Below are 14,699 nucleotides of genomic sequence, written 5' to 3'. Positions count from 1 at the left end.
ACTGTATACTGGATATTTTTTTTCCCCAGACTTTAATATACATACACATTTACACATCACTAGTAAAAATCTGTACACTTCACATTACAGTACATACGAGCCACCAGTTGCTAGCTAACACCAGAACACTGATGAAGCCCAAGACGACTGCCCTAGAACAGGCAGGGGGGCCAGTCTTCCCCTCCAAGGAAGTTTCTTTGGGTAACACATTCTGATGAGATGTCGCTTCCCAGACTCAAGCCAAGAAGGTGGAACAGGTCCCAGAAATGGACCTGCAGCTCTTCTTCCTCTAACAGCTTTAACAGCATCTTGCTTGCACTCCAGCTCTGGGTGTTAGGTGCTGGGTTTTCCCCTCTTTCTCCGGCGTCATTTCTTCATCTTCATGTCTGCCTCAATGGCACAGCGACGCCCTCTGGTGCCTCCATCCTAGTCACAAGGCAAACAAAAAGACTGGCATTAGCAGAAACCAGTTATGCAACCTTAAGCACAAAACATTTCCTCCAGCGCATGGAGGTAAGAAACTGTACATTTGGCAACAACTTTTCATGCCTTCCAAACAGGAGAAAAAGGGAAGCTCTGCTATGAAGGCCTGAGGAGGCCTGCTAGCAGACCTACCTAGAATTCATTCTGGATACAGCACCGGTGCTGGGATTTGCAGCATCTCTGCGCATTAGCAGTGGCCAGGACAGAGATGGGCAAAAAGGTTCTCACCCAGACAGATGCTTTTGGAGCCTGCAGTGTGCAGGCTTTCTCCAAAGTGATAGATTCTAGCTTGGCTCTTAAGATGGAAAGAAAAAATTGCTGACTAACCTACCTTATCAGCTGCTGATCCCTACAGGAAGTGCTCCTCCAGTTGAGTGACCCTGGCACTAGCTCCCTAGCTTCTCCGTACAGCTCCTTTCCATGAGCAGAAGGCGAGCTGAGAGCTTCCTTTGATCCGCTGCCCTCTCCCTCTGGCTGACATGCTGACTCTCCTGGAGTACTCCTCTGTCTTTAGATATATGTGAGAGAAAAAATAAACTCTCCATCTTCCTCCCCTCTCTCCTCCCTGCAACTCAGAGGCTCAGGAACACTTTGCAAACACTTCCAGATCACCATGGACAAAGAGCAAGGTATTTCTGTGAAGTCTGTTATTTGTTTTCTGGTCCATGAACAACAAAGAGAATGCAGCTGAATCCTCACTTTCTCCAGGCCCTTTTGTATGGCCTTGAATGTGAAGAAGGGGCAGCTGTGTAAGCGTGAGAAATGTCAGAACTATAGTAATGCATTATTTGGTGTGTCTTCCCATTTACATGGAAAGAAAAAGCAGGAGAGCAGTTGTGGAAAAAAGCAAGGCAGATGACAAAATAAGAACACTTGGAACCAGAAGAAGGACTGAAGACCCACCCACTCACCCAAGCCAAGAGGAAGGATCTGAAACGATTAGTCTCTACAGTTCATGGTTGTACAGACCCGAAGTTAAACACATGTTGTTGTAATGCAAAGGACGCTGTGACAGTGCAGTGATCACCCAGACAAGGAGCAGAGGACAATGACAGCAGTACTGCAGTACCTGCTGGAGCCTTTCAATACTTACAAAGAGAGAGAGAAGGAAGGCAGGAGAGCCCATTGGGACACTGTCCTGTTAAAAGGCCAAACAGAAGGACTTATCAGATATCAGATAGGGAAACGCACACACCACACAGAAGCAATAAGCCCACACATGAGCATGGAGAAACATGTGCCCCACTCCCCTTCCCGCATGGCTTCAGTCTTACATGGCAGGAACATAAAAATGCACAGAAGAGGAATAAGGCAAGAGCAAGAATGCTAGGAAAGGGATATTTATTCCCTCACCAGCTATGGCAAGGCCTGTACCACCAAAAGAACAGCTGCACTCTGCAGTCTGCCACACTCTCTACTTGAACTAAGCAGGGAATCCTTGCTGACACAATGTTATGTGTACCAGCTGAGAGCAGCTGAGGTCATGTAATCAAGTCTGGGTATCTCAGATCGGTGTGGAAGTGGAAAGTTCCATGGTGTGTTTTAAACAGCAAACCAGACTCAAGTAACTCTTTGGTTCTGAACACCTGACTTGGAAGTGAAGAACATGGCAGAGGCTAGTCTTCAATTTGTTACTCCTTCACCTTCCTGCCATACCACACCTCCTCCAATATTCTACTCATTTCACAACACTTTTCATCACTTGCTCTTGAAATCATGAAATCAAGAAACAGGGGTTGCAGAAATAACTCACGATTCTCAGACCCATTTTTGGGTTGATGTACAGCTTCAAAGCTGAAGTCTAATCAATGGACTTAGTTAAAGAAAAATAATAACAATAAATTGTTCACATGAAGATGCAGGAGCTATTTCAGTCTAAAAACACATTCTGCACATCTTTGGTACTGGAACTTTGTGCAGTATCTTGAGATTCTCCAAAAGACACCAGGCACCCTTCTGCAGGGTGCAGCATTCTCACCTTCTCTGAAGCATCTTGCTTGCGAGTGGAATCTCGCCCACGCAGGCTCTTTGCACTGATCCCCGACTCTGATGTTTGCATGATCAGTTGTGTAGCCAGAAATTGCTGCAGGAAAACCATGCTGTGTTCAGACTCTCAAGCAAAACAAGCTCAGTTAGAGCTTGTCAGCTAACCATCACAGACCACAGGGCTGGGAACGACTGGGTCAGAGACAGTTTCAGTTCCTTGTTTGCTACACAGAATAAGTTCCCCCATTCACCTCAGAAGCCGCAAGTCCGGAGGGACTATAAAAATCCAGTTCAAACTATGACAGCTGGGACTTTCCACTTCAGAAGAAATTCTAAATGACACACATTCACAGGACAGTCTCAAGACAGTTTTGTATATGCCTCAAGCCAGCACAGACTGACAGTCACCAAAAGCAGCAGTTGCGTCCCTTGTCATTCACTGATCTTGTTGCTTGTTTCTGTTCCTGAACCACACCCTAGTTCCTGCTGGCCTAAGCATATGTGCACCCCCAAAGGAAATTAGGTTTGAAATTAGCCTGGGCTAAACCAAACAAACAGTTTGCTGTGTTAGTTTTAACAATCCAGTTCACCACAAACACCTAAGCTAGTACAAGCAGGCAAAGATGGGACTTCATTTGAAGACACTGTGAGTGAAACTTTGTTTTCACTTCCAGAAGTCTTTCCTGTACCTGTGAACCAATGCAGACACTCTGTTCTGAAACAGCCTCAGCTCAGTACTTTACCTGGATCTGCTCCAGGACATCTCGCTGCATCTCCACAGCCATATGGTATACATCGTGGTCAGAGCTATTGTACATAACTGCATTTTGAAACATCAGCATAATATCACGCTGGAACTCAGCTGTGGTTCGTATCAGCCCATTCTCGATGTTCTTCTTGATGGTAGATAAATCCATTGGCCTGTAAAATATGTTCAAAACAGCAACGCAAATATGTAACTCTCCCTTCTCGTTTGCAAGCACTCTAAGGACTATGACATATCTAATTAAACCATCTATTTAATTTAGCAGAATATGTTCTCCACATAGGCTGCATTCCTGAGTTCCAAGGCCTCAGATCAGGAGTCACAGGCTGCTCAGCAGTCAACAGGAATGGTAACAATGCAGAACAGCTGCCTCAAGAGAGGCATTTGCTTTCCTGGGAGACATAAGGGAGCCAGAGCTACAGCCACTGGAACTATTTAGGCATATTTTGGTAACTCTTCCAGAATCTGGACTTTCTGAGACAATAAAAGAGCTGATCAAGGAATCCAGGTCTTTGGAATGTCAAACCTTAAATTCAACCCTTGGACAGAAACAGAGATAATCACATACCACTTCACTGATAAAAAACATTCTGGTCAAGTCTGCACTTCATTCTAGGGCAGGGCTGTGTATAGACTTGTATATATTACTGAAGATGACTCTCTTTCTTGGGGAAATAGACCGAATGATGTCAGAAGAAAAGTATTTTCCAAGTTTTGCAGTCTGAACAGCAGATGAAATCTAGACTTTTCCTGCCAGAAATTCTTGCACAAATACACCAGAGTTCTCATGAAATAAGAATGCTGAGACTCACCTCTGCACAATACTGTGGTAGCCCGGTGCTATATCGTCAGTCACAGGCTGTAAGAAGACATTGGCATACCTAAAGAGAGAAAGACTCCACTGAATGTCTTGTCCTTGCCCATGGAGGAATAATTCTCAAATACTTGTGTCATGCTCTCATGTTTATTTGCCTGCTATCACTAACAGTATGATTCACCCTGTAACAAGGCAGGTAAGCCTCAGAGTTGGGAAAGGACAGGCTTGCCTGAGATTAGTCACTTCTTTCTGCCAGTTCTCAAGACATCAAACTCACCTGTGATTAGCTGCTGCTCTCCAAACCAGCATGATGGCTTTCTTCCAGATCTTCTGAGCCTGTATTGCTTCCTGATCCTCACTGCACACTGAGCTGAGAAAAAACGATATGATTTCCTTTGTGAATCTCCATACTGTCTTGGAGTAGAACCTTACAGTTCATTTTGCCTTTGTCATGCTTGCAGTAAACCAAGCCGGAGAGAGATATAAAAAATGGGACCTGGCACTACAGCATTGTGCAAACACCTGCACTTCTGAGTAAGGACAATCTAGTGCCAGACAAATCATCAACAAATTCACCCACTGCACCCACTCAGCAAAACAGAAATGAGAATCCTACACTCCCTCCAGGAAACAGCCTGGGATTTGCACCTGTGTGACAGAGAGCTTCACTGATACTCACAACTGCGAGGAGGCTGGGCTGCTGGGGATGGAGTCAGCCAGTGTGTGAGACTGTAAAGGTGCGTTGTGGACACTGAAGCCATCATCGCTCTCACTCACAGGGGGTTCGTTATCCATCTCTGACAGATATCCCTCACCCTGATCTTCTTCTTTGGGCTCCTCCAAACTGGCAGCCTCACTGGCACCATCCTCATCATCCTCTTCACCCTGCCCATCCTGAAACACAAAGAGTTCATAAGTCCACACGGCCAACTACAGCAGCAACTCAAAGCCTCCAAAGCACTGTGGTTCAGCAAGCAAAGTGATATTCTTACTACAGCTGTTGACAACTGTGCAGGCATTTCCACAAAATTCTGGTTACTATCCTGCCTTACTTCCCACTGTCAACAACTTAAATATAGAAAAACATACACTCAGCTGTACAGGGCCTGAAGCAATCTCCCCTTTAGTTCCCAACTTCATGCTGACTATTTCTCAATGCAGAAAGCTGAACACAGGCTTTGCTTTTTAGTAGGTGGGAGCCAGAAAGCAGCAGCAGCGAGGTCTTATTAGTGAAACCAAGAGGACTACAGCCAATTCAGAATTACCTTCATCTGACTCCTAAAGAGGGCTTGGGCTTCCTCCTTCATTGAGTCTGCGAAAGAAAGAGAAGCAGAAAGGTTATGGTTCTCTAATGCAGTCCTTTCTACAAAAGCTCCTGAACCAAAGCCTACTGTCCTGCAGTAATTACCCCTGTTCCTACATATACTTTTCTCCCTCCACCCCAAAACACCTGAACCAGATCACTGACATCTATCCAGCTAATAATGTTGCATGTAAAAGATTTCCTAGCTGTATTAAGTTACCTGACAGCTCAAATTTGTGCTGAACATCAGCCTGTGAGGAGTCTTCACTCACATTTGGGACTTGTGGAGGGGATGAATCATCATCAGGTGGGGTCTGGAGGGAAGAGAAATGCACAAATCTAGACGTTTGTGTCAGCTTACTTCAGTGAAGGTGTGGGCACAACTAATCTCACTCTAACCTAGCTCAAGGCAATGAATTTCACTGAGCACCTTCCCAACAGCAATTCTGCACATGGGCCAAGGGAGTTACATCAAAGTACTGCCTAAAGCAGAGAAGTTCCCTGCAGATCGAACGGATCAGCAGTATGACTCCCAAGGAAACAGTCAGTCACATTCATTGATGCGTCACCTTCAACCCAGCACTCATCTTTCCTCTAAACTTCTTTCCTGCCTACTACAGCTGCTCCTCTTTCCCCACATCAGTTTCAGGCCTCTCAGCTCACGTACCTCAGTCTTCACCGCATTGTGCATTGTGTCTTCTCCCTTGCTCGATTCTATTTCAATTTCAGAACTCTCTCCTGCTGCCACAGCTGCTCTTTGATCCTCCTCAATCTCTTGACTCCTAAGCTCTGGCGTTTCTGTTACTCTTGCCGTTGCTGACATGGTTTCTTCAGCACCCAGCTGATTCTGCTCTTGCTCTGCAGGTTCTGTCTTTATTTCTGATCCCAGCTCTCCAATGCCCATTAGCTCTCGAATCCCCTTTGCCTCTGGCTCCTCACACTCCAGTCTCTCCTGCTTCACAGTCACAGACACTTGGGGTATCTGGGCCTGTTTCTCATGTTCCTGATGAATTGGGTGTTCCCATGGGCCAGGCAAAGCCTGAGGGTCATCAGTATCTTCACAGAAAGAGGACAGAGCAGCTTCCACAACTGCCGCATCCAGAACTTCGGGGTTGTCATCTACCTTTATTACCAAAATAAACACAGAGAAATGCAGATGAAGGTCAGAAAGAGGGACTAAAAATAATTCACTGTTATTTGGTAGCAAGCTAGCTGTGGAAGAGCTGGCTTTCAGAAAAAGGGCACTGATTCAAACCCTATCCAACACGAGAGAGATTTCTTTCTGTATTCTGAAATGAAGCACCAGGCTAAACATGGCACTGGTGTCACAGTCGCTTTCTACTGACAATGACTGTGAAAACGAACATTTTGAAAAAGTTATTCCTTTCTTGTTTAAGGTAATTAACTTGACAAGCAGTAATCGATTGAGATTAACCTAACTTGATGGGGAAAACAAGCTATCAGCTTTCTGCTTTGCCTGTTTACCTTGTCTTCAATGATGGCTATAATATTTCCAACAGTATCAAAGTCCAGCTCTTCGCCTGTATAGGACACTGCAATATCCATCTTCTCCGCCAAATCCAGGTCTTCTTTCCCATCAATGCAGTGATCTTTGGAAGACCCCGCAGTACTGCCAGCTCCAGAACCCAGGCACTCTTTCTTGATTGAATCAATGATCATGGATATTTCACTGCTGTCCATGGATACTGTCACTGTATGGGAATCAGACACTGCTTCCATGGAAACACAGGCTTCTGGCTGGCTCACTGCACAAGGATGAGAGTGACAATCATAACCAAATACTGCAGTGGCTAAGACCAATCACCAGTCTCAAGTACCCCAGCTCCACCCATAACAGTATAGTATAGAAAAATAAAAGACAAATATGGGAGACGTTTGCTTTCCCACGGCAGAGAGAAAGAGAGATTCCAGGCCTTGAATCAGCCCTTGAATCACAATCCAGCAACTCCCACCCAACAAACCCTGTTTAAATCCCATATTCACCACCTGTTTACTCCATAACCCAGCCATAACCATCCTTTCAGAAAGGAAGGCGAGTCAGATGATAAAACGCCAGCTGAAGGCTTGCTGGGTGCTGAGCCCAAGGCAAGTTCTACGACCTGAGTGCGTAGTTCAGAAACGCACCTGTGACTACGCTTTCTGGAGCTGCAGCTGGTGGCACAACGGATGGTGCTGACAGCGTGGGCATCATGACAATGGTTGCCTGCGACACAGGCTCTACAGGGGGTGGCAGGAGCTTAGCTGGAGGTTCGCTGGCAACAGCGGAGAAGGAAGCAAGAGGTGAGGTGAACTGCGCAGGACCAGCTTCTAAAAGCCGGGAAAGCGTAGGAGCACCTAACAGAGAGTAGAAGGGAAAAGCACATGAGCGAGAAGCAGCCACCACCGGGTTCTTCACTTGTATGGTGGCTTCCTCTGGGAGAATACACCAAATAGTACCTACTAACAGTCCCAAAAAGCTGTAAAGAAAGCCTGCACCAAAAACGCATGATTCCTAGGTGCAGTCAGAGATGAAATCATGCAGACTATGGGACAGTGTTCAAAGTAAGGCCTGGACAGGCTAAGCCACACATGCAGAGAGATCCCCTTCCCACGGTTCATTCCAATATAATTACAGGAAATCTGAAAACCGGTACTGAGAGAGACACACAAGGTAAGCCAAGACAAACAGTCATCACAGGAGGTGGAAGGGAGCAGAGGGAATCTCTTTGCAGGTCTTTCTTGGAGACTTCCTTTGTTATCAGAGGTTGCCACTCAGCCGTAACTTCCAGTCTGAATTTACTGAACCATCTGGACCAAATTAAAAGGTCTTAAAGAACAGGGATGGGTAAGGAAAGTAAGATTATTCATCTGGATTTACGTATGAACAAATGGTGTAAACCCTCAGTTGCAGACAACATTAATAAATCCTTTGTTAGTATGAGCTGAGAAGGAACTTCATCTCAGGCGGGAGGTTCTGAAAGGACTCAGTGCACAGACTCCCACACTGTCCCTTCTCACCTCAGCCTATGGAATTTTCTCTAGAGCTCACAGTCCACTGCAGTCTAATTCTCAGCACACCCCTGAGAAGCAGAGGTAAGGTAAATGAAGTCTGCAGTTTCACAGGCAGCTGTATTTAGACACATTGAGGCTCAAACACTAGATACAATTTTCCCCAACTCCCTGTCAACTAAACCTTCATTTCTAAACTGAAATGCCAGGCATTAGGCCAGCATCAAACCCAGAAAACTAAACTGGATGGACCAGAGCCAGTCAAATCTATCCATTTCAGTCATTTCAGACCAAGACATACATACATAATATATACATATATATATTTTTTCCCATTAAGAATTAGTCTTCTCAGAAGGAAAATGGAGAAAGGGATAAAGGTGCAGAAATAGCAACAGAACTTGTAAAGAAGCCTCCAGATGAGGCAGGTTGAGAAATGCTCTTCATTTCTCTCCAAGGAGAATTCATAAAACAGTCTGTGGAATTATGGCACGTAACAGTAACATTGCTAAGCCTCAGGGACTTTTACAGGGAGAACCATAAAAGGGAAAAAACCCCTTTTGAGTTACCTGAAGCAGCAGGAGATGCAGGAACAGCACCAGGTGCTGACTGCATTTCCCCACTGTGCAGCACTGGAAGGACACTTCCTACCTCCAGCAGGACTCCTGAGCTGTTCATGTGACCAGAAGCCACTGCCATTTCATTTTCACCAACCTGCCAAAGGAGGACACAACTGAAGTTCCTGGAGATACAAACACATCAGCGATTCTCTGCCAGATATGCACCTTTGTGAGTATATCCATCATTTGCTGTCTCAACAATTCTTCTGTGCTTTTTGTCCAGTCTAGTCCCTGCCTAAGTTCCCCTTATGCAAGTTTAAGACTATTCTTCAACTGCAATACAGCTACAGTGCAAACTCCCGTTAAGGTAGGACAAAAACATCGTTTGCTCTACCTCAGTTACTCAGCACAAAGATCACACAATTCCTTACAGATACCAGTAGAGTTAGCCTCTCTACCCTCTAAAATGGCAAGGAATTATCCTTTATTTTGAGTTCAGAGAAACTGACACATAAAGATGGAATCTAACTCTGTCAAGGTCAGATTCTAAACCAATAACAGACTGAATCAACTGCCCTGTTGATACAAAGAAAACCCAAAGACTTCCATAGCCATTCTCTTTCCTTTGTCATATCTTACACTGCAGCCCACTAACACAGAGCATGGAACACCTACGCAAGGTAATGTATAGAAAATACTCCAAATATGATTACCGAAAAATCATCAACAGCAATACATCTACTTCATCACACAAGCACTAATGCAGGGAATCAATGCCATGTGCAGGCTGATGGCTGCTGCTTTCAGACAGTGCTCTGAATAGAGTCACCAATGGCTGCCCTCCTTCCTACGCCTTCCAGTCACTAACACCAGAAGGGCCAAAATGAGCTGTCATCACAACAGTTTTAGTAACTGGCTACAACTAGGAGAAGACTGAAGAACTTCAATATTGGTCATAAATTTAACTGAAGGACTCTCTATTCCTACCCTAAGATCCATTATAAAGACTGAAGCAGAAGATTACATCCTGCCAAGATGTAAGCAAGAATTGTGAGCCCAAAGGAGAACTCAACAAGAACACCTCCATGGAGACAGACCGGGGTGATGTCTACTAACATGCAGCCCCAGTGAGAACCATTTCCTCTACCAAAGCCTGCAACTCCAACTCCTTACAACTAGGGACAGCCAGTTCTGTGTGCTGACACCTGCCACCCTGGACCCACAGTAATGCTGGGAAAGGATCCCACCTTTGTGGCTTCACAAGGATAACCATCTCTCTCAAATTTCTCTTCTGCTGGGATTCTCACAGAACACTATATTTTTTAAAAGCCTTTGCAGCTCCTCCTTTTTCAGTGGAAGAGTCTGGAGCAGATTATTTGTGTGCTTGTATATATGAGCAGAGAGCTCCATACCAGCCTGGGGCTTGTGGGCAGGAGACTGCCCTTCTTCAGCAGCTCTGAGAGCAGAGGGGAAGGAGGCGGAGTTGCTTTTTGTCCTAGCATCTTTTTCTGGGGTGAATCATCAGTGACTGGGGTCATGGGGGCATCCAGGGGAGCAGAGCCTGGAGGGGTGTCAGGGATTCCAATGAAGGAGGCAACTGGGGTGCTGGGCAATGTCCCTGGAGTGACCTGAGAAAGAGAAAAACCACACTGTTCAAAGCCACACTCCACCACACCGACTAGTCCCACTTGCTCCTTCCCCCAAGAGCAGTGATCAAGAGCAGCACACCACAGACACCTACTACATTCACTCACTACACTACTCCAGGCTTTCACCCTTTCCCTGCCCTGTAGTGCCACTTCCCAGGCACACACAGAAGACTGCCTGGTCAACCCACTGCTGCCCCTACACAGCCTTTGGTTCAGGCACCTGATCATCACAGACACGGAAGAAGACACGTCTCTCGAGCAGCACTGTACATCAACCACACTACAGCACTACCACAACGAAAAGTCTGCAGAACAAGCCAAGGGCTCTTCCCCAGGCTCCTTTTCATGAAGGATGCAGAATCCCAGGTCCCAAGCTGGTCTTTCCCTCTTACCATGGGAAGTATTCTTACCCCTGGGCTGGCCTCATCCACAGCAGGCTGAGACAGATCTCCCAGAGCATAGTCTCCCCCTGGAGAAGTTGAACCTGCAGGGGAGCGAACCATCACACCCGTTAATCTTCGTGGTGGATTCTTAATGGCCTGACGAGCTGGAAGAGAACAGAAGAGAATGGGATTCCATGAGTCCATCCATCTTGGACAGCTCCTGAGATACTTCTGACTGTCCTAAAGAACCCTAAGAAAACAATTTATACCGTAGAAAATTCCTGCACCACACCACACTAAGTTCACAGATAACACTAGGAATAGGTAATGCACCTTAATTTCATTTCCCTAGCAATTGGGTATTTACCACATCCCACCATTGCTAGGTTAGCTCTCTGCATTGCCCTAGGAACTATAAATGGATGAAACATTCAGAACAAATTCTTATTCCTCTTACATACGCCCTTTCTACGGAATTTGTTTTCTTATCAGAAGTCTTTGTGTTTTGCTGGAAAGGGAATACAAACTCTCCTACCTTTAGGGCAAAGAATTCACATTAAACAGGTCATAAGACATGGTATTTTCCAGTGGTTCTGAAGAACAGAAGCACATCCTTTGGAGAGCAAAGAAGCAACTGTCCAGCTTACCTTGATAAGCAGCATCCGTAGCCTTTCTCTTGACTTCTGCCTCCTCCTCCTCCAGCTTCTTCTTTCTGTATACAGAATAAAAATCCTGTCATGGTGTTCTACTGCCCCTTAGCTTCTCCCACACAATCAGCTTGCTGGTCCCTACCCCATAATCTCCAGACAACAATGAAGTACCCTGTGCCTTAAATCCAGCCTTAAATCCTTCCAGTAGCATATAAAAACGGTAGAAGCAAGCATGATTTTGCAAGCCATCAACAAACTCTATCCTGAGAACTCTCAAAGATGTTTCACATAAGCTGGTGTCCCACAACCTAAGTTCACCCCAGAGGCCAAAGCATGACCTATCTCTCTCAGTTCAAAAAGGACTGAGCCAAAGATGTCTGCCAAACACAAAAGATCAGGGACTACAATCTCAGAAGAAAACAACATGGAAATAATTAAATAACCCACATCATAATCTCATTGCACAGCTCCTCCAGTCTGTTATCCATGTGTCCAGCCTGGATCAGCTCTGCATCCTTCTTGAGTTGCCTGTAATCAGAAAATCTTCTTACTTACTTATTACCGAACAATAAGCCTGAAAAGCTCCTGTTCCATACGCTTCTGCCCCAAGCATTCTCCCACTGATGCCACTTTTTCAGGACAGATTTTCAGGCACACCACAGCTCTGCCTCTGCCACATACCTGTATTTCTCCTGTGTTTCTTTAATAATTTTCTTCAACTCCTCAACCCGTTCTGCAGTCAGTTTCCGCACAATGACATCTTCCACAGTTTCCACCACCTCTCCTTTCTCACCACGCTTTCTCCTGTAGAACAAGAGAAAAACAAAACAGTCACGAAACTGAGTTCTCCTTTCTTTCATGGCTGCTGCCAGCTATTCCCAGTCTGCATTTGCTTCAGACTTGATACTCACTTAGGGGTCTCTGTAGTCTCCAAGAGCTCTGAATACTGAGATGCACAATGCTGAAAGGAAACAAAGAAAATCAGAGGACATCAAAGAGTCAGACCAGCCTATCTACAAATCTATCTTCAGGGCACCTACTCTTCAGAGGTCTAATGCTTTATGAACAGAATTCTCCTGAGTTTCTCCCAAAGATACAGTTTAGCAGACCTCAAAAGGAGGAAGCAAGTTCACTCTTTCACTCTAGCACTGATCTGGCTGACTCAGAACAAAGAGAAGAAAACAGACATTCCCAAAAAACAAATTAGAAAGAAAAAAAGAAACCAAACAAATAGGATATCTGTAGCTGTAACACTTCTGTCTGTGAACACGAACCAAAAATATTTCAATGAAGAAGACAAGATAGTATTAAATCAAGCTTAACAAAACTACAGAAACAGTAAAAACTACAGACATTAAAACCAAACCAAATCAAAAACGAGACTTCTCCCTTAATTCTCTTAATTTCTTTCTGGCCCTTACCTAACAAAAATTCCAAGTGCTTGTCCAAACATTTGGACACACCAAAATACAAGGGCATTCACAAAATCCCACAGCAAAGAACTCCAGCTCAGTCACGTGCCTCTTTTGGTTTGCTTTGAACCTGCCTCTTGTTAGTCCTACTTAATAGCCTCTAACTCTTCTTCTGGACAAGGCCCTGTTCACCATTGGCATGCTGCTCACAACTGTATGGGCATCTGTTGTTTTTCTTTTCAGTTATCACTTTCTTACGCCAAAAGCTTCTACATTACTTTGTCACCCCTTAGAAGGGAGCTATTTCACGTCTCTGATCATTCTGCTCTTTTTGTTTTTAACCTTATCCAGTTTTACAACAAATCAGTTTTGTTATCTTACTGCCTTCCACACCGCATACAGAATTCATTTTTTTCCAGGACTGCGTTGGCAGCCTCTTACCTTTTGGGAAAACCAATCGGGTGGGCGGCCTGGCTCTGCAAAGGGTTTGATGGCTCTGCTGACTGAGACCCTGCAGAGGAAAAATGGCACATGACTGCCCAGTGAGCCAACCCCGACCAACACACTGCGAAAAGGTCTCTTAATGCTCATCACAAAATAGTCCCCATTAACACAATGGATCTACCAAGATGGAGTTGTTTTTTTTTTTTAAGGAATTATTCAACTATGGTCTCTGGACTCAAAAGTATCCGCCTACTCCTAATGCAACAGCTTCCCTTCCTTGCTTTGAAAATCACCTTCTAGTCAATTAAACAAAAACTTCCCTTTGTGGAGGGGAAACAGGCAGCAAAACCAAGCTAGGAGCGCAGGAATGGCAAACACAGCTCTTATATGTGCTACCTGGACACAACTCTTCCTATTCAAGCTTGCCACGGTTCAGGAAGTGTCTGGATAACACTATCAGACAGAGTCTGAATTTTGGATGGCTGTGTGTAGTGTCAGTAGTTGGACTCAATGAGCCCTGTGTGCCCCTTCCAACTCGGGATGCGTTATGATTCAATCTACAAACACGTGCTCTGCACCAATTAATGCACTTCTGTTTTCACACACTATTCACAAGAAGAAGAGCCGTTTCCAGGCACGTTGTTTAACACTCCAACCCGTAGCACGACGGAACACGAAGCGCACAGGATCAATCGCACAGCACCAGACCCACCCCTTACCAGTTCTGGTCGCCGCTGCGCATGACGGAGGAGGCGAGGCAGAGCTTCTCGCGGATGGACCAGGGCTCGGTGGGGCCGGCGCTCAGCAGCTTGTGCTCTGCAGGGACAACGGGCAGCTCCGCACCGCGGCACCGCACGGCGGGAGCCGCTCCGCGCCAAGCCCTGCCCACACACCCGTTGGCCCCGCCCACTCCAACAGGCCCCGCCCATTCCGACCGTTGGCCCCACCCTCCCCTCAGACCTCCTCGGGTCGCTCCCCCACCCCTTCCCGCCCCAGCACCATGACTGCGAACTGCTGCCGTTCCTCTGCCCCCTGCGAACCGGTTCCCCCACCGGTTCCCCACCGCCTCTACCCACACGCCCCGCACTTACTCCCCGTTCCCGCCGCCATCTTCCCCGCCCGGCCCGAGCGAGATGGGGCGGAGCTTCCCGCACAGCCCGCCGGGAGCCGCGCGCGCCCCTCCCCTCGAGCTCAGGCCCCGCCCATCCGGCCTCAGCACGGCATCTGATTGGTTGGC

The 14,699-nt window shown here is 46.1% G+C and overlaps 1 protein-coding gene across 5 annotated transcripts; it reads right to left on the bottom strand.

Moving 5' to 3' along the window:
- Positions 1–20: 20 nt before the first annotated feature.
- On the bottom strand, positions 21–14,659 carry BRD8 (bromodomain containing 8). Of its 5 annotated transcripts, none has more exons than XR_014886693.1 (23): positions 14,554–14,659; positions 14,182–14,278; positions 13,460–13,529; positions 12,518–12,567; positions 12,288–12,410; positions 12,054–12,134; positions 11,604–11,668; positions 10,984–11,120; positions 10,337–10,552; positions 8,934–9,078; positions 7,501–7,710; positions 6,841–7,121; positions 6,023–6,478; positions 5,576–5,669; positions 5,318–5,364; positions 4,732–4,946; positions 4,330–4,422; positions 4,048–4,116; positions 3,213–3,390; positions 2,462–2,566; positions 1,577–1,621; positions 811–991; positions 21–426 (listed from the first exon to the last, which is right to left on the bottom strand). XR_014886693.1 is itself a non-coding variant. In XM_010718973.3 (22 exons), exons 1-22 carry the CDS (start codon positions 14,570–14,572, stop codon positions 367–369), a joined length of 2,856 nt encoding a protein of 951 aa, XP_010717275.1. In that variant the 5' UTR covers positions 14,573–14,658; the 3' UTR covers positions 23–366. The 5 variants fall into 5 exon arrangements, 2 of the variants coding, with proteins under 2 accessions (XP_003210373.1, XP_010717275.1); XR_795251.3 differs by having other exon boundaries at positions 815–991; XR_014886694.1 differs by lacking the exon at positions 7,501–7,710 and having other exon boundaries at positions 22–426; positions 815–991.
- Between the last annotated feature and the right edge of the window lie 40 nt (positions 14,660–14,699).

The sequence above is a fragment of the Meleagris gallopavo genome, chromosome 15 (assembly GCF_905368555.1).
Source record: "Meleagris gallopavo chromosome 15, MGAL_WU_HG_1.1, whole genome shotgun sequence".
Taxonomy (NCBI): Eukaryota; Metazoa; Chordata; class Aves; order Galliformes; family Phasianidae; genus Meleagris; species Meleagris gallopavo.
The sequence above is the reverse complement of the archived record's forward strand: the minus strand, read 5'-3'. Positions and strand labels throughout refer to the sequence as shown.